The 22,463-nt window shown below is 36.7% G+C and overlaps 1 protein-coding gene across 9 annotated transcripts in view; it reads left to right on the top strand.

Moving 5' to 3' along the window:
* Nucleotides 1-21,094, top strand: part of Syx1A (Syntaxin 1A) — a 57,936-nt gene extending 36,842 nt beyond the window's left edge. Inside the window, exons 8-11 of one of the 9 annotated variants that reach the window (XR_010732746.1) lie at nt 3,559-3,669; nt 11,945-12,024; nt 15,578-15,670; nt 15,979-21,094. Coding sequence is in view for 8 of the 9 variants with exons in the window: in XM_066289640.1 (XP_066145737.1) it covers nt 3,559-3,810 (252 nt within the window). In the remaining variant the exon portion in view is untranslated. The other 8 variants (XM_066289645.1, XM_066289643.1, XM_066289644.1 and 5 more) reach the window with 8 other exon arrangements.
* Nucleotides 21,095-22,463: the final 1,369 nt, after the last annotated feature.

Genomic DNA, 22,463 nt, shown 5'->3' with positions numbered 1-22,463 from the left:
TGACAATAACGTCACGATTAAGGTGCTAATTTGGAAGAAAATTTTATTTTATTCACGATTAATTTCTCTTTAAATACGTATCGTTACGTGCTTGCGCGCATGCGATTGGTAAAATAACTCATCGAATAGCGTGTCTATTCTTTGGTAGTCAATGCCTATGAAATACTTCAAACCATTTTTTTCCAAGTTTTGTCATCGCAATTTGGAAATAAATATCCGATTGTACCGTTTAATGCAACATTTCGTTGTCGATCGTTCGTATCCCAACGAGTCATCAATCAAGAGATATTGGGCACTTTTCTGGAAATATTGTTTTGAATGAATAAACATATTTGCGCAAATAGCCATGATTTTATGCGTAAATTTGGAATATTTAGCAGGCGTGCAGAAGTAAACTCAATAAATATAAAGTAATAAAATTAGAAAAATAAACATTTAAGTAATAAAACTTCGGTAAAGTACAGTAATAACGTTGTGATAAATGCTAAACATTTCAAATTTAAAATTTTTCCCCGAAAAACTAATTTTGCTATTTAATTCATGATTTTATATAGTAGTTCTCCCTGCATAAAGAGTCGACTTTCCCTCAAAACGATATTTTAGCGTTTCGAACCCTGCTCGCGTTCTAATTCGGCAATAAAAGTCTGCTCCATGTGGTAACAGATACAGTATGTTGTGGGAAAAAGCCGTTAAAAATCACCAGAACCCCAACTTGGAGCAGTCTTTTCGCTGGTAATTATTTGAAATTCGCCCGATGTTGACTGTTTTGTCACAAATAACAATATCCAGAGTGGGCGGATCGCCAAAGTGTTCTAATACTATTTTCCCACTAATCGTTTGTTGATTTGTCCTATTTTTATCTTGTAATGGTAGTATAACTATGCAATTTAATTATTTGTCATAACTCACAACTAATGTTGGCAAGGTTTTCACCCCGATACCACAGAAATTCTTACCTAAGTATTTTAAGAACAGCAACAGAAACGAATAGTGCCGAATTGGGGTACATAGGCGTGGTTTAACTTAGAAAATCGAGCATAACCTTAAAACCCGTAGATAGAACGTTGAAACTTGAACAAATTAATTTTATCTATTAAAATTGGTGAAATTGTAAATTTGCCGGTAAACCAAAACTTTCTTATAAGTATCTTAAAAAATCTTCGCAATACAGGGCGTTCCAAGTAGAATTACTCATCCTCCTCATTTGAGTCGCCCTGTATTTATTAAAAAAAAATGAAATTAGCCACTTTCTGTATTACTAATCGTACGACATAAGGAATAGTACATGAAGAATAATTCGACATAAGGTAAAAAACGATGAAATTTTTATTCTTGTAATCGAACACCACGTATATTGCTATTTTACTAGATGGGCTGGTACATACCGATTTATGAAACGTACTGTTTCTTGTTTTATTTTTAATCATTCACCTCGTATTGCTTGTGTCGCATAAGGATAGTCAATAAGACGAATAAAGCCCTTTAATTTACCATCTTCCTCCTATTCAAAGTGCGGAAAAATTTTGAAGGCGAGCTTTGAATGTGAGAGGAACCACTAACACTTATTGCAAATAATTTCATATAGTGTGTGCCATTTAAGAGAGAGAAGCTTCCATATTTTCCCTATTTGAAGGAATGCAGATGTGAATTTTTCCACGTCCAACAGGTTGCTGAGTCATATTTTTTAAGTGACTCATCTGACTGATCATCATGAAAAAATCGGAATAATCCGGTTGTTTGGTTATCATGCTCGTAGTAACAAAAAAGTTGCTGGAAAATTTAATTTGAGATATCCCGAAGGTGCTCCCATTACTCATGGAAATAGCAGCCGTTGTAGGCGCCTTCCAATGAAAATGGCAGTGTTGTTAAAATTAACTAAAACTAACTAAAAGGATGAAATAATAAAAAAGAGAAATTTTTCATGAAACTTAGTGTATAGAGTTAAAATAATATTCTGAACAACTTTTTCTAATAATTTTCTTTAATATCTCTAAAAGTAAAGCAAAATATCGAGAATTTTGGTTGCGAATTTATGGTAGCATGAGTTTACGGTTCAGATGTGAGATGAATCACTTAAAAAATGTGACTCATCGACCTGTTCAAAGTGAAAAAAATTCATATCTGTATTCCTTCAAATAGCGAAAATATGACGGTGTCATCGTATTAAATGCGACACGTTGTGTATGTAGCAACCGCACAAAGGAAAAAGTGATAATTCGAGTTATAACTTTTGTAGGTTGAACGCTTAGAAAAATTTAACATTTTGATCCCACGTAAAAAAGTGTTTTAATGTCAGTTGTTCATCGCTTTACAAGGCGCAGTTTTTAGATATTTATCCTGTGTTCGCAGATATCCTCGAATGTGTTCAGAAATTTCCGACTTCTAAAAATCCATTATGTCTTCGCATTCCTCCTCTCACATTTCCTCAATTTTATCGAATTCGTGTGTCTGGCCGTTTTGCGAGATTCCCATACTTAGGCAAGAATTTGTGGTACCTTGTATACGAATACACAGCGTGGCGCAATAGTGTGTTAAAGTATATTTCAAGTATATATATTTTTTATCTCGTATTACTTAAAAAAAAAAAATGGATGAAACGTGGAAGGGAACAAGAGATCTTTCATTTAAAAAGGTTTTTGATTATGTATGAATCCAATTTTGCGCAAAAGAGAATTTTTGGCTTATGTAGATCCTCGTGAAATCCGCCCTATAGTAAAGCTATCGATTTTGCATTAAACTGTGACGTTGCCAGGTTACTTGCAAAACCGCGGTCCTCTAACATCTGCCGTCAGTTTGAAACAACAACTATTAGGAGATTGTCAATATAAAAATATTCAGAGCATCAATGGTTTGGTCGATGGTTGGTACCATGAAAACTTAGTTTTAGACGTTCTGAGAGTTGCGTTTAAAGGCACAAAATCACATTAACTGCATATATTCCTATATTAATAAGAAAGTGACAGCTAGTAGAATATAGATACATACATATGTACCTTGCAGTCACATCCGACGTGGAGGTCATTAGATTACGCAGATTGCTTTCAACATACGCTACAACCTGGAAAAATGAAAAGTATTCTTCCTGTTTTTTTTTTTATGAAAAACGTTGCTTTAAATTTTTCGAAATTCCCGGTGCTACCTCAGAAAGACTAATTAATCTGTATAAGATGAGTAGAGCAGGTCTCTTATTCCCTGTACCTTTTACATACGCTTTTTCCAATGGTGCGAAAAATGAGCACAAAATTAGGGGTAAAAGTGATAAAAGTACTATATTCCACTTTTGCGCTACCCTGAAATATTGACAATGTTTGGGACCTATTTTAAAATATCTCCAAATTAACTGCGAACCTTCTACTTACAATTCGTTTCACAAAAAGCATGTTTCAAGTCTTAAATAACACCGAATACAATATGTACTAATACTTGTGTAAAGTAAATGTCATTACTTCTCTGATTAGAAAGTATAAACGCGAACATCTCGATGACATTCATTTTACGTAAAAGTAACTTTAGACTGTAACTAACCACTTCTCTCTTACTACTTTCTTGATCTAACAGGGGGAAATGATTGATCGTATTGAGTTCCATGTGGAACATGCCGTGGACTATGTCCAAACGGCCACTCAAGATACCAAAAAGGCTCTGCGGTATCAGAGTCGCGCCCGACGGGTGAGTCGAACCTTAAGGCGCGTAAGCATTGGTCAAAATTGCCATTCGCGTTTAGTTCGTTTTATTTCCACTTGGAATTATTGGCAATTCGGGCCACTGTGGACGCGCCAATTTCCGTATAGTTTTAGGTGCCCACTGTAAAATGTAAAAATTAGCTTTTTAATTTGTTTTGTTTATTTTTTTTTTGCTTCCTTTCGTCCTCGTCTCCTTATACTCCCACATTCTGTGATTGGTTCTATTTGGGCTTTGTTTGCACCCCTTCTAAATGTACTGACCATATTAACTGTGTTTTACTAACTACTTGTGTGCCCTTTGTCACTTACATGTTTATCGGTGTTGTTGTATTTGATCACTGTCGGTGTGTGTGCATTAACATTCTTTCGGTGGTGGTTCGGTTGTGGCTCCTTGCTTTCCGCGAATCCTGTTTTCCTTTTCGACCTCCCTTTGGCACTTCTCGAGCAGGGTGAATTAGTGGATCGGATAGAGTATCACGTGTCGACCACGCAGAATCACGTAGCGGAAGGGCACGAGCAACTGAAGAGCGCGCAAGAATATCAAAGTAAAGCCAGGAAGGTAAGAGATTGTTTTTGTGGATTGCTGGATATAATCCCTAGGATAAAATTAATGATGTCTTCAGAGTGTAGAAATATTGTTGTTCTCATCGTTCGTTTGTGGTTGCTGCTCTGGGGATAATCGAGCAAGATAGCAATGTATGTATAAAATCATGACGTGAAACCGAGATATTGCATCAACAGCAAACGACAAACGGGAACACGGAAATGCTAAGACGAACTATTACAATTTTGGAAGTTTCGAAGCGGTAAGAGTTACGATTCCTTTAAATTTTGCCATTAAATATGAATTATAAAAAGTTGCGATTTATTAAGCTCGTTAACATGCTTTTTGCACACGTGACAGAAATATAAAGTTGGATGAAAAGCTAATTAATTGATAAGTTAGTTTGAAAAACTAATAGCTATTAACTTTTTTCGAGTATAGAAATGGAAAAGTTTTTAGCATCTGATACAAGGTGGTTTTTTTATGGGACACCCTACATATTTATATATATCTTTAATCGTAGTGAAAATAACTGTCAACAAAGCGAGAGAATATTTGTTATTTATTATTTATTTAATGTAATTGAAACATGATTTTTCTTATTATTTTGTACTTACCTAATAATAGTGTATAATGCAATTTCTCTAAGTTATAAATGTATATCCAGCAATCTGTATTACTAAACCCTGTTTCCTTATTTTATTCGTTTTCCTTTTTCTCTTATTTCACACTTCCCTGGTATTTGACAACTGGTTGTGTGGTTGGTATTGTTGCAAATATTATTTAATGTTGTGATTTAGAAGCAAAAGGAATGTTGCATGTTAAGTCACCAACCAGTTGTACTTACCTTTGCATAACGCATTGTAGCTTGAAGCCATCACCATTTTCTGTTATGTTAGATCTACATTAGGACTAAATATCCATCTTTTTTCAAACTTTAAACAATCAAGAATTCAGGCAGACCTGTCATTTTTCTTTGACGGATTGGAAATTCAGTCCTGGAAAATTGGAAATGATGTTGCGTTATACGATTCAGTGTGGACTTGTCGTTTTCTTTTTGGATGTAATCATATATCATTTTCAATTTTGAATGTGTTTTAATTTGTATTTGTTTTTTTATTTTAATTATTTGATTTGAAAGTTTGGCCGATTAAGTTCTCGACGATTATGGCAAGATAAGTTTTAACGTCTTGTGTATTTTAATGTAAGTTTTCGTTAGCTCAAAGGGTTTGATTAAGGATTAGAATGTCAACTTTGCGATGTATTCATTAGCTTATTTTGGTGAACTATATTTCATGAATACTTGAGACACGAAAAAATTGATAACACAAGGCTCCCAGCAATGGAAATTCAATGTAAACGTTTCGTCTAAAGTAAAAGTGTCGCTGAATGGTACTTCCGACGGGCGGGAATTGGGATCGGCTCGACGCAAGGTCCCAGCAACCGAAATTCACAATGTAGGTCACGTTCGAGTCAAAAATGTGTCATTAAATGGTACATTGATGACGAAAATTTTTTGTGTGCTTGACACGAGGTGTCCAGCAATAGATCTTCAAAGGAAACGTTGTGCCGAAGTCTGAAGTATCGCTAAACGGTACATCAAAAAAACATTTTAATTGGTTTGAGAGAAGGTGTCCGGCATAGCATTGTATAAGAAGACGGTGATGTCTTGTGTTATACTATGCCGAATACGTGAGCTTTCATGTAAATCCAGGATAAAGTCTGGAAACTGAAATTGTATCAAAAAAGAAAGAACTTACTTGTAATCTCACTGACACATGGAGTGTTAACATTTTTTTAAAAATATTCTTTTATCTGATCTATTTATACTTAATTTTTATACTCAAAACTGACACCTCCACCTTTGCCAGGTGATTTTTCTTTGTACGGAAAAGCGTTGCGCCGCAGGTACCGTTCAATCACACATTCCCGGTGGAACGAACATCGAACTTAATTGGCCTCACCTCGAAGTCCCCACCCTCATGTTTCCCATACTTATTATCATTCTTGTTTTTCAGAAAAAGATCTTCATTATCATTTGCCTAATAATACTTCTCGTAGTACTTATAGTCATTTTGGCGACAACGCTCTAGGATTCATAAGGGAGATCGCAATACAACATGTAAATTTTTGGACAAATAATAATTTTATGTTTAGGACGTAGTCTTAATTCAAATTTATCAGCGTCCGCATTTTCCCAATGCGGATTTTGTGGCCGTAGGCGCAGATTCGTTTAGGGATCCCTTAGATTGTAGGGAAAGACCTTAGTAGTATTAATGTAAATACCTATCGATCGGCTTTCCTTACAGGATTACAGAATCCCTAAAGGTTTCGGTGCAATCCATGTTTAATAGGGAATAATCCAACCAAATTAATAATAATAGTGTTCTTATCTGTTAAATAAATTCTGCGAAGTCTGTAAATTGAAATAGCTGATACTTAAAATGAATCGAGGCTAGAACCTATTTAATAAGGAAACTTGCTTTTTTAGATGCGTGTTCTACTTCTTATCAAAAATACGTTTCAAACCAATAATCTGTAGCTAATCTGTAAGCCATTTTAATTCAAGTATAATTATTGTGTATATACGTAATGAGATTGTAGAATTTATGTATGAAAACTTTTGTAAGTACTGTTTCATATGTTTTGTGATTTGTTCTGAGGAATCAGGGGTGTAGAGAATGTGTTCCTTAAAAATGCCGAATTCTCGTTTTGTCGATGGTTCTGATTCTTCCAAACATCTTCCAGAGTGTAGATGGTTTGTGTTACAATTTAAGTAATAGTTACGTCGAGGCTTTTAATTTTTATCGGTTAAAATTTGAGAAAATGGAGTAAAATTTCAATGGCTTGGAGATGCTTGAAAATCACCACAAGTCGATGCTAACTGGCTCCGAATGGCCAATAAACATTTTCTATTCAATTTTTTCTAACGATTTTTTAGACGTAGTTTCATAAAATTTTGCAGAACGTGAGTTATCTGCTCACCACTGCGGACGATTCTGCATCCCGGCTCGGCGTGATCACACCTGTTATCGGATTCGATCAAAAACTTCATAAACCGCCAACCCGACTTACAACAACGAGTTCAAAATCCAAATATTCAAAATTTGAACAATTTGTTGTAGAAAATTGAATTTCCTTTGACCGCATTTCGTCGAAATATTTTCGTTGCTTCGGGGATCATAATTTATCAACCAATGAATCTCTCATAAGATTTGGGAAACTAATTGTCGCCCGTGAATGCTTCAAGGCATTATTTTACACCACCATGGGGCGTTTCAGTGTTAAACGATAATACGGAATGATGAGCGATCCAGAGTTTTGGATAAAGTAATAAATAAGTTGTCGATTGTTTTAGTATTCAACACAAACGAGTTTCTGAGCAAAGTTTTGTTTGTCAATCCAACACACACACACACACACACACACACACACACATGTAAGTAACTATGAGAATTTAGTCGTGATAGATCGCGTTTCCCTCATGTTCTTCACAGTCTACGTTTTAACTCAAAAATTTTGCCAAATGAAGCCAATTGCAAGCTCTACTAGTAGTCTCCTGTATCGTCAATAAAGACCGTTCTGGTTAGATATTAAACGTCCTGCCGTTATTCGATGCAGATTTTTCGTGGAAACCTAAAAAACATCTTGAACTGACTGAATATGTCATTTAAAAGGAAAAAACATTTTTGGCTAAGAATACATTTTTGTTCATTAATTGTTATTCCAATATTCCCATTATTTAGGAGGCTCGGAAGGATCTGGGGGTTTGAGCTTTCTATTCCAGAGTTTATTAATTTATTATTCATCTGATACTTTCAGCGGTCGTTCTAAGCAATTAGACCAGTGATTTCCAAAAATTTCATCCAAATCTTCTGCTCACGTAGAGAGCCGCAACATTTCAACTCATTAGGGTCTTTATTAAGCAGATGAAAATGTGAAAATTTTGGATTTTGAGCTTAGTACTCCCCAATTTACAACTTGATTCATCAGAAGATTTCTCAAGATAGAGTCCACTTACACCATTTTCTTACAATTTTGACTTTACGAACAGACTTCTCATTGGGGAATTCGTATGAGGTGAAAATGGAGTACTTCAACATTTATAATTATTGGTCTTCGAAATTGTTGCTTTCAAGACGCTTCGAAATAACGAGTTTTTTTTATAATCACATCAGGCTCGGATAACGTGTTATTTAAGCCCGAAAACGCGCGCTTAAGGTACCGGTCGGGATTGTATTGGCCCAAACGAATGTTACCAGGTCGAAGCTTTAAAATCACCAACTGTCATATATCATGGAAAAATTACTTTTATAAGGTGTCGATTAATTTCGATTATGTTTTCAAGGAAATACTGGGGGAAAAGCTTTTAAGAAAAATATTGTTATTTCCGGAACTAGGCCGAATTTGTCATATGTCGAAAAGGCATTTTAATGTTACGTAAATTATGCAATTAGACCCCAATTTAGTGGACGTCGAAGCACTTCAAATAGGTGGTAATCCGATCCCCACGTTTAAACTAGAAAAACGATCGCCCTGTAGAGTTTTCAGCTTGTATCGTGCAATTTTTAGATTTGCTAGTTCTAATTAGAAAGGGTAACATTTAAGCGTTGCAGTGGGCTCAGAAAATTCTAAATTAAAATTTTCGACGAACGCCAATTCTCTATCGATATGAAAGTATTATGCTCTATCACTGCCACTTTTAACAGCGCCCTGGAGTATTCTCCAGTCGATATCATCAATAACAATATTTCCTCATATCCACACAACAGAACGTATAATTGAGCGATGGCACGATTTAGATTAGAATACTATTGGTTACTTGAGTAAGATAACATTTTTGAAGTTCGTACCTCTATCACTCTAGCACAAGATTATTAGATTTATGACATGTGACACGGACTCGCTACTAACGCACCAACTAACACACCCCCTGTTTTCCAAGCATTTCCATGCATTTGAAATGTTCTAGAGTCTCCAGTGCGTGCGGCCCTGGTGTTGATCAACGTAGAGAGGATTTTAATTGGAAAATAATGAAAAGAATTATTTTTGAGTCGCTCTACATTTCTTTGTGTTGAATTTTGTGCAAGTATCTGATGCGTATACGAGATTATTTTCATTTATTATAGGCATTTTACCGTTAAGCAAAAGCAATAAAGCCCTAATATAAATCTCTTTCTTCTGGTCATATAAGGTGCGACATAACAAAAGAACTTCTTATATCAGCTGCCACTTAACGCTTAGAAATAACAGTTGTCTTTATGCTAAAGCAGTATCGTACCATAGTATGTATAAGCCTACCTGCGTGTGTAAATTTCGTTATAGTGTAACAGAACTCTTCTTCTACACGTTATTTTTAACTGTGATTTATTTAAACAAGAGAAATAAAGTGATAGAACATTTTGCATCTCGTAATTAGCTGCGTAAAGCGTTACTTGCAATACTCATAATCTATGAACGTTATCTAGTTGTTCATGTTTAGAATATAGAAAGATTTAATGTAAAAGAAATTCGATGTTGAAGACAGTAGTTTACGGCCTGATGTGGATGATTTATTGACATAAAATGCAATGTGATTCAAGCACAGTCAATTTAGTATTATTTAAGTACGTAGTGAATGTCGTAAGTACTCTACTTCGTAGAAACTAGTATGAACACACTTAAACTACTGTTTTCACGGGGAAAAAACGTAGATGTAACGATTTGCGTACGTAACATATTCCTGAAGGAAGCAGGTGCATTTAATTTCCAACAATACCAAAGGATTTTTTTTTTTTTAATTTTATTATTGTTGTATTATTTTTGTATAAATGATGATGGATAATGTTTCAGGTACGTTTAGTTCGCATATAGATATTGAATTATATGAAGGTTTCCCCCGAGAACTCTTTCTCAACTGAGCAATTGACGTGTGTGAGATCTTTAAAATTTAACTCGCCCTTCACTTGCCTATCTATCCTACACCGGGTGTCCCAGGAAAGGAAGCAAATTGAATTCGCACCTTTCAAAACCCCCTGATGTATACGTGCACGGTGTTAAAGGTTCAATTTTAACTATGTTTCCTTCGTTGTAGTGAGAGTAATGAGATATTGCGTCGAACTGTGGAGTTCGTTGGAGCTCACTTAAGTAGAAGTCTTAATTACTTGCCCAAATCTGTAGGATTTGTTTCTGTCCCCCCCTTTTTCCGCATCAAACCTTTGTCGCGGTAAGTCAATGGCAGACATTTTTTTTTATCATTTCGTCTCTTACCTTTTCCCCGCGTCCGCCCCCATTTTCCAGTTACTTGCAGAAATTTCCAGCAATGCTTTTGCTTTTCTGGATACTTTTGCATAATCTAGTACATGATTTGCTGCAAAAATCCACTCCAGTTTTTACCAGATTTATTATGTATCTGGAAAACTAAATTGAATCGCGTCAAACGTATGTATTTCCTAGACGGAAAACGATCCGCGTTCCTGGACACTTTTGCAAATAACTGGAAATCGCGGCACGTACCGGAAAAACGCAAGAGGGGAAAAAAGTTCCATAATGTCCATTGACGTACCACGAGAAAACTTTGATTTGGAAATTGATCTAGGTTAACAATTGAGAAATCTAATTGTACGGGCTTCAGTGAATTGCACACTCTCCAAGCCTCGATTGAACATCTCGAAAGTTGTAGCAGTGGCGGTCTCTCACGGGGAGGGCAGCAGTGCTGCTTCCCCTTTACAATGTGACCTCCCTCCGGATTTTATACTGAGTTTGATTCAAAATGTAATACAAAGAAATATGAATAAACAAATGGATAAAATTTGTTTATACTTCGTACGAATTTTAATAGAATAACGTATTACCAAGTGAAGTTTTTGAAAAAAATATAATTCGTTTCGTAATTTAATTACCGTTTGCATCACGCATGGTCGTAGAAAAAGGAGCGTTCTACGTGCCGAAAATCATATTCTGTAAATCGCAAACGTCATCAAACTCTGCTACGAATTTGTTTACGTCTTTTCACTGACAGAAAATACGATGTTCGTCACTCGTTAACAATTTACAAAGAAAAAATTGCCGTTATCGTTGCGACTTTCTATTTAAAAAATATATACATTGTGAGCTACTCCTGAGCTGTACCACCAACTAGGAAAAATAGAAAATTGAATTTTAACACCCTGCATGCGTTAATGCGTTGAGAAACAGAAATCCAATTTGGCTCTTTCAGGTTCATTTACGCTCAAAGTATCTATAGTCAGCGCATTTTTTCACACACTTTTGCGGGACACCCCGTATAATGCTTGTATTGATTTTTTATTTTTTTTTTGTTTCCTTCCGCCTTTACAGCGGGTGGTATAGACAATGGACTGTGTGAAATCGTCGGCGTAGATGTGGGGAGAAATCTTACGTATTACTTAAAGGGGGAAACAAGCCCTCCCTAATGAACCCTTATACAATTTCTGTTAGTCCTTAGTATTGTTTGCACCTATATTTATAAGAAATGTCCTATTTATTATATATTATTAAATTTTTCTTTCGCAATTAATGATTTTTTTGTTAATTGTATTTTAGTGACCTTTCCATGCCTACCCTCTTTTAAACCTACGTAGTCGGTAGTACTCTTCAGTTTTCTTAAGTAATAAATAAATTTTTGCACTAGCGATAATCTATTCTTTTGCACCACTTTTATATCTTACACATCTCAGTATTTCCTATGACTAAATGTATTTTTACCTCGAATTTATAGAAGAAAATCATGATCTTGGTGTGCGTGTCGGTACTGATTGTGATTGCCTCTGCCAGTATTTATGCCAAATTTTTTGGATAGTGAGTATTCCTGCAGATTTCCACCGTTTCCAGTTCTATTAAGATTTCAATTTCCAAGTAGTTTTTTCTGTCGCTGCTTTCTAGTTTAAACGTTGTTTGTCCGGCAATTTTTATAGTTATTTAGAAGAGCGTTGAGTGGTATTTTGTCCACTGGGCCAATATTGATATTTTTAAGTCACAAACATTGACTTTACTTTGTTTGCCAATGATTATTAGAATTCGTAGTTTAGTTTCTACATTTTGAAAGATATACGCTTTCTAGAGCTGTTTAAAAAATAGTGCTTTTAGTTAGTACTTTGATATCTCTCTTAAGATTCCTTAGTCTGGTGTGGAGAGTTTTTGAATGACAATTCCTAATTCTCCAAAAGACCTCTTTCAGCTAACTGAGTGTTATTATATTCAATTAAGTGAAAGAAAATTTATTACCCACTCCGTTAAAACTATTTTCTATTTCTCTATTGTAATGTGACGTGTAATATGCTACCGAGATGGCGGGCTTTATTTGTGGTTCTTCCGTATGAAGAAGCACTGTGGGTAAGTTTTGGTAGGTTGCATAAAAGAAGTAATTATTGCTTCGAGGAAATCCTTGCCTTCTACAATCACCTATTCGAATTTCGGTTTTTGAAACGAAATACGTTTCTATTTTGAAAAAATCGTTGAAACTGCTGAACTTGGAAGGTTGGCACACCACCGTTATACCTACAAAGGCCAGGCTCTCAGTTTGACGGTTTCTGAAATTTAGAGAAAAGGCAGTGGTGCACGTGTAAAATTTCCCCAAATAAAGGTATTAATTGCACAACTTTGACTATCGCAGTTGAAAGGGGAGGGTAAGAAAAGTTCGTTTTTATTCAAAAATTATATCTATTTTTGTGAAATAAAACGACGCCCAACGCTGCTCCGTGTTTTCCTTAACAAACCCAGCTCTTATGCAAAAAAAAAACTAAAAGAACTCGATTTACCATTGTTACATTGGGGGTAACGCTTACCACATGGTACCGATTTTACCGGTCGTCTAATAGGAGCAGCAATAATGGTCTGAAGCTATAGGGCGCAGATTGATCACGTCGAAGCTTATGCCAATTGTAAATTCTTCCCCATGCAGTAAAATTAGAAAAATCCACGTATACCGAACTATATAGAAAATGCTATTTTATGTAGTCTGTATCATGTACGAGGCCGCGCTTCGCTTGTCCCACAAAATTCCCACTTGTTCCATAAAATTATGCATTTTCTAACCGGTCGCATAAATTACTACTTTTTACAACGCGAATTAATTTTCATTTTACTTTTTGCCTATGTTGAATACCTCTTTTTGCCAAGTTTGAACAGAGTTTTGCGCCGTCTCGATAGCATAATTGAGAAGGTCTATACATAGAAGTTCGCTCCAAGAGCTCGCATTCGAGTAAAGATTTGAAAACTAGACATTCGACTGCAACATTACATTCCTGTATATACTACAAATTCCTCAGGAGAAAGTAGGTTAGTTCAACTTCAGAGTTCAACTAATTGAACTTTGAAACTGGAAAGTTAAAAATGTAGTCACAGGATGTTCCAACGGTTTGTCATCGACCGATAAGTGTTTTTGCAGAGAAAAAGTTTGCGGTGCGTTAAAAACTATGATACACTCACTATTTGTATTTTTATCAATTTTATTATCCGGAAAATCCTGATTTTTTTTTTTTTTTAATTCTCAGAAATACACTTTATTGAGTTCACTGAGATTATAGCTCTTGCGGATCTCTGGATTCCATAAGTGAGCATCGATTTCGATCGCACATTGAAGGAATTTAACAGAATTTAAATACTCGTAAGCTTCATGCGTAAAATGTAATCCCCATGCGTCTATTCTCGAAAAGCTCATCTTACAGTCTTCGATCAAAAAATTGTGTCAAGCTCGATAAAAATGTCTAGAAAGTGACTCGAAGAAGTTCTTCAAAAGTTTGAAAAAATATAATCTCTCCGGTTTAAGGGGAAAAATAATGCTTTGGGCTGGGGTCCAAATTGGTCAAAAAACTGATCTAGTTCTTTAAATGCGAACGCATATCGATCGAGACACAACTATGCATTCTGTCGTTTGTCACAGATACGCAAATGGGCAAACGGTTCTTATTGATTTTTCAATCGACTAATGAAATATTCTGTTTCGAATAAAAGACGAACTCTAAAATGCTGATTAAAATTATTCAATTTCTAAAAAAATGCCCTTTTTAGTCAATGCAGTTGAGAGTATTACGTCTTTTTTTTAATTAAACCTAATGGCACTTCTTACACCCTGTATAAGGTTAATTCAGCCCCCTGCATTTAAATTCAAGAAATGCGTCAAAATGTGTCATAATTTTTTTACTTCGAATTAGTCCTGCATTATTCTTCTACAGAATACTATAGGTATGAATTTTGACCTTGTCTCCTGCACCATTTTGATTTGCTGTACGTATCTCAAAACTCTTCATCTCAAAAACTTTACCTCCAGCGTTATTAACCCAACCTGTTCACTACCTTGCTAGGATCTGAAAGTGATACGAAGTTTAAAATTTGAAGTTAAGTCAACTTCAACGTGCACTTTTTAAGAAATATCTCTAACTTCCTGTCACTTCCGGTTTGACCGGAAATAGCTGTCAACTTGCTAATTTCAAATGGGGCCCTCGGCATATTATTTTATTAGGAATCCATGTAGGTAACCCTGAACCGGTTCGACTGAGAATTACACTCTTCGATTTGACACTGCTTAAAGTTGCGGAGTGTCCCGTTTTGAAAAATTCTTGACTTTTGCAACTTTAAAAATGCAAACGTTTGGAACTGACTTTTGGACGTTCTGTATGATACTAAGCCGTATAAATGGCGTAAGTGCAAACTTACGACTATGTATTGATACTCTGCAAAATATGAGGAGTACGTCCTTAAGCACTCGGGAGATGTGCAATTTTAAAACTGGCCATTAGGGAGGCAGATTTTTTTTCCGAGGTCAAATATGTCAAAAACAGCGAGGACCAAGTTTAGGAAATTATACGGAAAACGTGTCTTAAATGTTACATGGAATCTAAATGTAAAATAACATCCTGAAGGCCCCATTTGAAATGGGCAGCTATTTCCGGTCAAACCGGAAGCTCCAGGAAGGTGAAAATATTTTCAAAAAATAGTAAACTTCGAAGCTGCTTTGACGCCGAATTTTAAAATTAGTGTCACTTTTCGATTCTAGTAAACCTTCAAGGAACTACTCGGGTGAACAACCCTGTGTAGGTGAATCGAGTCTAATCGACCTAATTTCTCCTGAGGAGGTTGTAGTAGGTATCTTTCTGTTAATGTTTTTCTGGGACACCATGTATACCGGTTTAATGACGGGTTTTTTTTGCAAGAATTGATATCAATTTTGACGCTTTTATGAATAGATTATCTTATTATAACGAAATAAAGCTTCGGAAATTTTAGAAAACTCTTTGAAGGATTTAGGGTTTATTTGAAAAGTGACAATTGGCACATGATGTAATTCACCTACCTCTTCAAATTACGTCATTGTAGCAAAATGTTTATTAACGTCTGTTTTAAAACATTGCAGAAGAAAATAATGATCATGATATGTCTGGCCATTTTGGCCATTATAGTAACGTGTACCATCGGAGGCTATTTGGGACTGGTCTAAACGCTAATAGTAAGTATTGTATTTGTCGTGTGTGCCCTGAGTGTACCCAACACAAATCTCTAAGCTGTACAAATACTATAAGTCCAACATCATTTTCACTATACAGCGAACTGGAACAGGATGCTCACGTGCAACATTGAAAAGTAATTTTGTTACATGAAAAAGGAACACCGGCCAATAGGGCAGCTCAGATTGCACTTACAGTTCTGCATCTTGTGTAGCACTTAAGACTCTTAGACAGACGTTACAGTTACACTTTACCGCATGTCGTTTAGGTTTGGCCCAAAATGAGATACTAAAACGGCTTTATGTTTCAGAAATACTCAACAATGGTTGCCGAAAAGGAGATATACCATCGCTTTTCGTCAGACTTTTTTTTAGTAGATCTAGCTTCCAAATAACAGTTACAAGTTTAGAAGTAATGTAACAAACTAGGAATTTTTGGGAAAATGTTCTAGCAATAATGTTCAATTTTCAGTTGTGTTTTTGCTGAAACAACGGTGTGATATTTAAATTTAATACTTCTTGTTTCCTGATTTGTAGGGTAGTTTGGTAGCGGATAAGAACGAGGGTTTAATTTGCAGTTCCAATGTAAAATCCTTACGCTCTGCTACAAAATTATGTTAATTACTGTACAGAAACGTAGTGTTTTGTAAATTTAGTGTTTATTTACACAGCGGTTTCTCTGTACGAAAATTGTTTATATTTATATTAACTTCGTCTAATATTAGGTGTAACGTTACAGTATGTATAAATTGTTTAAAAATAGAACTTCCGAACTAAGGGTTAACATTTTCGATTATGGTATTAGGGCATTGTTTTCGGTAGGGAGTACTGTGTAGTCACGTAGATTTTGTCAAAAACAATCCAGTTCTGGAAGAGTGTATCTCCACATAACATGTGCACAATCAGTAGCTATTCGAGGCCTAAATTTTTACTATCTCCATCGGTACCTGCTGCAAGAGTATTTAGGCGAAATGGCAGCAACATTTCTAGATTCTATTAGCTTTCAGGAAGTCCACCGAAACTAACAAAGTGTACATAATTTCATCAGCTGGCCAGCGTATGAGGGGAAAGTTATTGGGAAAATAGAGGTAATTGAATTTCGCAAGCAATTTACCGGTGCTAAAAATGACATTTCCACTCAAAAGCCTTTAGTTGTTATCACAGGCAGACTAAGAAATTACCTTCTTTTTGGATTTAATAACATCTGTCTTCCTAAACCTGTGTAAGTCCAAACGTAGGCACTGTTTTAGTTGTTCGTCTCGTATTAACTAGGCTTTCGAAGATCTCTAAAGTAAGAATATCAAGTCTTTCGTCATTATATAAGGTCTGCGAAATACGTAGCTAGAATTTAAATTTTGCACTAACATAATTATTTAGAAGTCAGAGGAGATAAGGTAATAATTCCGCGATTATTGTAAGAATTTGTTTAAAAAAAACGCAGATTTCATCGGCGATTGTGCGTGCACGTTACCGACAACGAACTGTTCCTCCGACGTAGCTCCTTCCTCTTTAACAAACGCCGCAAGAATTTGATGGGCGAACGAGAGACGTTTTGAAAAAATTCTTACATCTTCGCAGCGGAATGTAGGCTAAAGAGTAATTATAATTTTAACTGAGAAATCAACATAAGTGTCAATTGGTCAACAGAAAAAGTAATTTTTGTAAGTTAAATTTGCGTCGAACGCTGATGCAAAAGTGAGATTTAACGTAGTAAGAAATTTTATGAAAATAAAACCAAATTGATATTCTATAGTTAACTAGGCATTAAAAGTTGGAAATGTTTAGATTAAGACATGCGCAAGTGTCATTTCATTTTCGTTAACGCTGAAGCCCTTAAAAGTTGTGTTTGGGACCGCGACAACCGACACCACGTACTACGTACTCTATACAGTGCTTAAAATCGATCTCAGCAAACCACCTCCTTATTGAAATTCACCAGTCCGCGCTAAGATAAAAACCAAGATAACGCCTCCAAGTACCAAAAACGTCTTTTTCAGTTTTTTTTTTTAGAGTGCCTATTGAGGAGGATAATAACATGTGAATAACGAGCGAACCTTGTGGATTATGACCAAAGCAGACTGGCATTCCTTATTGAAAGTGGGAAAAGGAACCTGCATCGTGATTTTTAGTGGCTTTTTCGTAGTATTTAACGGTTCTCATAGTTTTAAGCTAGCGGAGTATGGGGAAAAGCTCGGACGAGAACAGGTCTCATGTTAGTGCGTCCTCAGAGCCTCAGTAAAAGTTAACGGTCAACCGAAATGTACGGAAGGTGAATAGGTGAGGTTTGTGAGAGTTTCAAACTTTTTCTTCTCAATCGCTACGCTGATCTTGGACTTCGCAGTTGAGAGATGCTGAAGCCTTGGAAAAGCATTTTTAAGCATCTTCGCGTCGCGGCCCCTTTGACGGTCGATTGAAAGCGCAAATTTTTAGAGCGGCTCACGTGTTCCACAAATTCAACTTTCGTTCATTTCAATTTTCGTTCTGTTCGTTTTCGATTCTCTATTAATTTTTTCGTAGGTTCTGAAGATGACGACGGACTGTCGTCAAATCGTTAACAAGGGTTCTCAGCCAGGCCCTTAGCGAAGGGTGGTCGCTGTTCTCAGTTAGTTTTAGCCGAGAATGGTTTGCGATTTCACGCGGACTCGAATGTGTGAATCCCCGATCGGAACAAAAGAGAGAATCGGTATTCCGCTTTGACCGTATAGAACGCATTTAAACCTTTCTACTCGTCCTCCAGGTGACACAGATTAGACAGAGTGTACCAAATGTCCGAGGCGCTATGGTTACAAGATCGCTTAAATTAGGAAACAGTTTCCTACTCGCAGAGATCGGTTAGAAAACCCTGTTTTGGCCCTTTTTAGCGGACCGGTAAACCGTAAAACCGCCGTAAAACGTTCTAAATTGCCATATTTCATTGGACCATGTAATCGCGGGTGCTAAATCTCTCCATATGTGTTGTGACTGGCCCAAGAAAATTAGAAGAAATGTTTCCCAAATTTACTTCGTGAAGGCAATTTTTTCCTAATGTAACCGGCTTTGTACCTACGGCTGTTTAACATGGTGCGACACCCTGTATAAACTTTCGGAAGCCCTCAGATTTGAAGGTTTAAAAGTAACACGCGAATGTCTTCTCAAGTTATTTTAACGCACTTTGAGTAGTTTATCTCATTATTAGTGTTTCTCAAGGGCTTTTGGCAACCGATTTTTATTCCTCTCACTTTTTGATAACTTTCGACGTCCCAAAGTTTAATTCCGATTATTTTCCGATTAATCGATGATTCCCGAGTATTCCGTTGAGTCGTTAATTCACAATATATCACAATAATTTTAGGACTGTTCATCATGATGTAAATATATAACAGCAATAGGTGTGTAATAAGAAGATAGCTCCTCTCTGTAGGATGTTACTCAAAGTTGGTCTTTTGTGACTTATTCATGTGGTTTTTCCAGTGCTATTACTAGTTGAAGAATATGAAATAATGTGTTATTGCTACAATATATGCTAACAAATTGTTTGTTGTATCTAAAGGATCGTTTTCATATATGAAAACGGTCAATAGCTGCGCGAAGCTGTGCGTCGCAGAATAGGCCAACAAACTCTTTTAATTTAAATTGAATGTACCGAAGTGGCCATCCTCAGATTCTATGTTTAATTTGTTTAGGTGGGTCAGCCGAAATTAAACAATTTTCGAAGCGCCGACCTCCAAAATTCGGCCCATGGGGCGGGGAATGTCCAACTCGATCATATCACCGGAATTATTATTGACCATCGCGAAAGTCTGGACGCAATCAATGCAGACGTTGTCGACCGGTTGTGCCTTTTCTTCAGTGAGTCGGCCGATAGTGTTTCTTCTCAAAACAGTCAATCGAGTTAAAGTAGACGTGTCAACATAGAAATTAGCTGATAATGGAAAAGTGGCACCTGACGGCGTTACCGCCGTGCAGGCATTAGTGCCGTACATTTAGTGATCATTGTAAAGCACGAAAAGGCGAGAGCGTTTGCCTTAAAAAAGGTTTTATTATATTTTACGCTCCATAACCGATTCGTTCCAAACCAGTACACGTTTGTCGATTTTTTCCATTAACGTAACCACAAGGAGAGCAACCCGACGCCTCACAATCCAAAAAGGATCAAGTGACGACCAACGTTTCCACCCAGTTATCCAGGTCCGAGCGAGGCCCTAAAATTCAAACGTAGAATTAAAAAATGGCCAAATATACGGGGTGCGTCAAACATTTGACTAGCAGATGATTTGATCCTGAGCGTGCCTCTGATAGTTCAAGGCGTGCTTGAGGTTTCCTTAACGACCCTCCTTTCCTATGACGTATTGGCTAAGAGGAGATTGAGTCATGACAGACATGTGTCCTATCAACTAAAACAGCACAAAAATAACCATTTCCTTAGGCATAGATGACTTACTTAAGTTTTATAATTCATTAGGGAAGAATGTTGTTACATGACATGCTGTTGACAGCTTTGAACACCAGCAATTATAACCATCAAAACGATTATTGTAATGAATGATTATTAAGGAATTATAATAAATATTTAATATGTTTTTCGAATTCCTATTACTGCCACTATTTTAAAGGATTAATTCGTGTCGCTCCAGCTGCGCCATTAAAATTGTTCCTGTGGATAAAGGAAAACGAGCTTTATAAGGCGAAATATATACAGTAAATATCGTTATGGCAACATAACATATCTCTATTATTGTTAATTTTAAAGACTTATTGGCAAACCACATCATAGAGCTTGCGTTGAAGGTATAAAAGCCCTCACTCGTGTGTTGTGATCCGGTAGTATAGTGTTCGTAGCTTCTTCTGTGTTCGTCTCCTCCTAAACTTACTATACTTGTCAGTAAAGCACTATATTCCTATCTGCGATTCGTGCTCTCGGAACCAGCGTAGCCACAAGAACCCATCAAGTGTTTAATTCTATTTTTGACATAATAATGTGAGTCTGAGAGCACGAAAGATTTTTTCTGGTCGGTTTTGTGGCGTTGGAACCTTAAATCACCTGCGCGAGTTGTAAATACACTAGGTGTTTTTGTCATCTTGTGAGTGCGCTAGGTGTTTTAATCACTTTTGACTTGCTTCAACCAGCAAAATCGGTGTTCCTGGCAACCAACTAAAGTCCTAGTGCGTCTTAGTGTGTCCACAAGATCAGTTATAACGAATCGCTTTTTAATGTAAATTGGTAATTAGACAATAAATATATACCAAATGTACCTATTTATTTTTTCTATAGAGATATAGGTATTTGACCTTATAGTGATAGAAATTGTGTTCTTCGTCCGGCGTCACAATTCCGACCTGTGTATTTACTGTAATTAAGAAATATAATAATTTCATTTTAAACCTATGGATCCATTATACATACTAAATGAATTGGGAGTTTCATTATAAATATTTATCTTCCATTAAGTGGCGTATTATTTCCGCACTCTCGCCGAAATTTCCGGTTCCTTGATCGCTCACGCAGATCACGTTTAACTGTGATGCGCCCGATCACGGGAGTTTGACGTGGGCGTGATCCGCACACCGTTTTGATTCGAGCAAAAAGTAACAGAAAAGAGAAACTGGAGTGCCGCTCTGACGTCAAATTAAGTAAAAAGCCGATTACAGCGATTCGCGCATTTGTTCACACGGGGTAACAATTTTCTAATCTGCCTAGGTTGTAAATCGGACATTTATTAACCTCCGGTAAGATTGGGACTGATCTCGCCGAAGTGTGAGCAACCAAATATTCACCATAACGATTCCTATTTAACTTTGCGTCTTTGAACCGAACCGGTTCGTTACGAGTCTTCCTGCGAACACTTCCGTGACTCGGGTCGCTGGAATGTAAAATTTCGCAAAAAAAAAAAATCTCAAATTTTCCTCTTCCTTAGGGTTGCGCCCTATTCTTTTCATTGCAGCACGAATCTGTTGTCAAAAGTTTTGAAACACCAAACAATCAAACCTCCGCAAGAGGGGCATTCTTGCCGCGAAATCCAAAGAGACGCGGGCGCCCTAGTGACGTAATAACAAAATTTTAAAAATATTCCGGAATTTCCGATTGTGGCATTGAAATAAAATAGGAGTGGTCCTGAAAAAATCGAGGTCAAAAGGTCGAAAACGTTGTGTCATTCGCTCTATTCAATCGGGAGAGATCGATAGTGCTGTCCAAATTCAACGTAGGCTGCATGATGTCAGTGCCGAAACCACACAGAGATGCTCGCATGAGGCCGGATCGAGAGCGACAGGAAAAGTAAAGGAACCATTGTCGACCGAACGCCACAAGCTTCCTCCCTTGACATTTGCAAAAATACATAAAAACTTCGTAGAGAAATGGGGGACGATCTTGATATGGTTTGCCGAATCCAAAATTTGAGTTTGGAACCGAAAGAAAGAACCCCTAGGCACCCGAACGGTCCTGTCAAATTTAAAATGCGCCGCCGAGGACGTAGTGATTTGGGGCTGCACAACATCAAGCGGTACTGGAGTGCTCCGTAGAATTTCAGGACGGACGACTGCTGAGGATTACGCCAACATTTTCGAACGCAGTTCGCTGAGATCCGTAGAAAATTGAAAGAAATCCGACGTCTTCGGCATGACAATGAGCCCAAACATACTGCCAGACTCGGCAAGCAGCTGCCAGTTGATGGCGGATTTAATGCCATAGAACGGCCCCCACAATTACCTGATTTGAATCCAATAGAGCACCCGTGGGGAACACTAAGAAGATATTCGGCCAATTACGCTTCGAATGTACTTAATAACTCGTGCTGAAGAGTCAATTTGATCTTTTCGA

This window comes from Euwallacea fornicatus, chromosome 13, assembly GCF_040115645.1.
Source record: "Euwallacea fornicatus isolate EFF26 chromosome 13, ASM4011564v1, whole genome shotgun sequence".
Taxonomy (NCBI): Eukaryota; Metazoa; Arthropoda; class Insecta; order Coleoptera; family Curculionidae; genus Euwallacea; species Euwallacea fornicatus.
The sequence above is the reverse complement of the archived record's forward strand: the minus strand, read 5'-3'. Positions and strand labels throughout refer to the sequence as shown.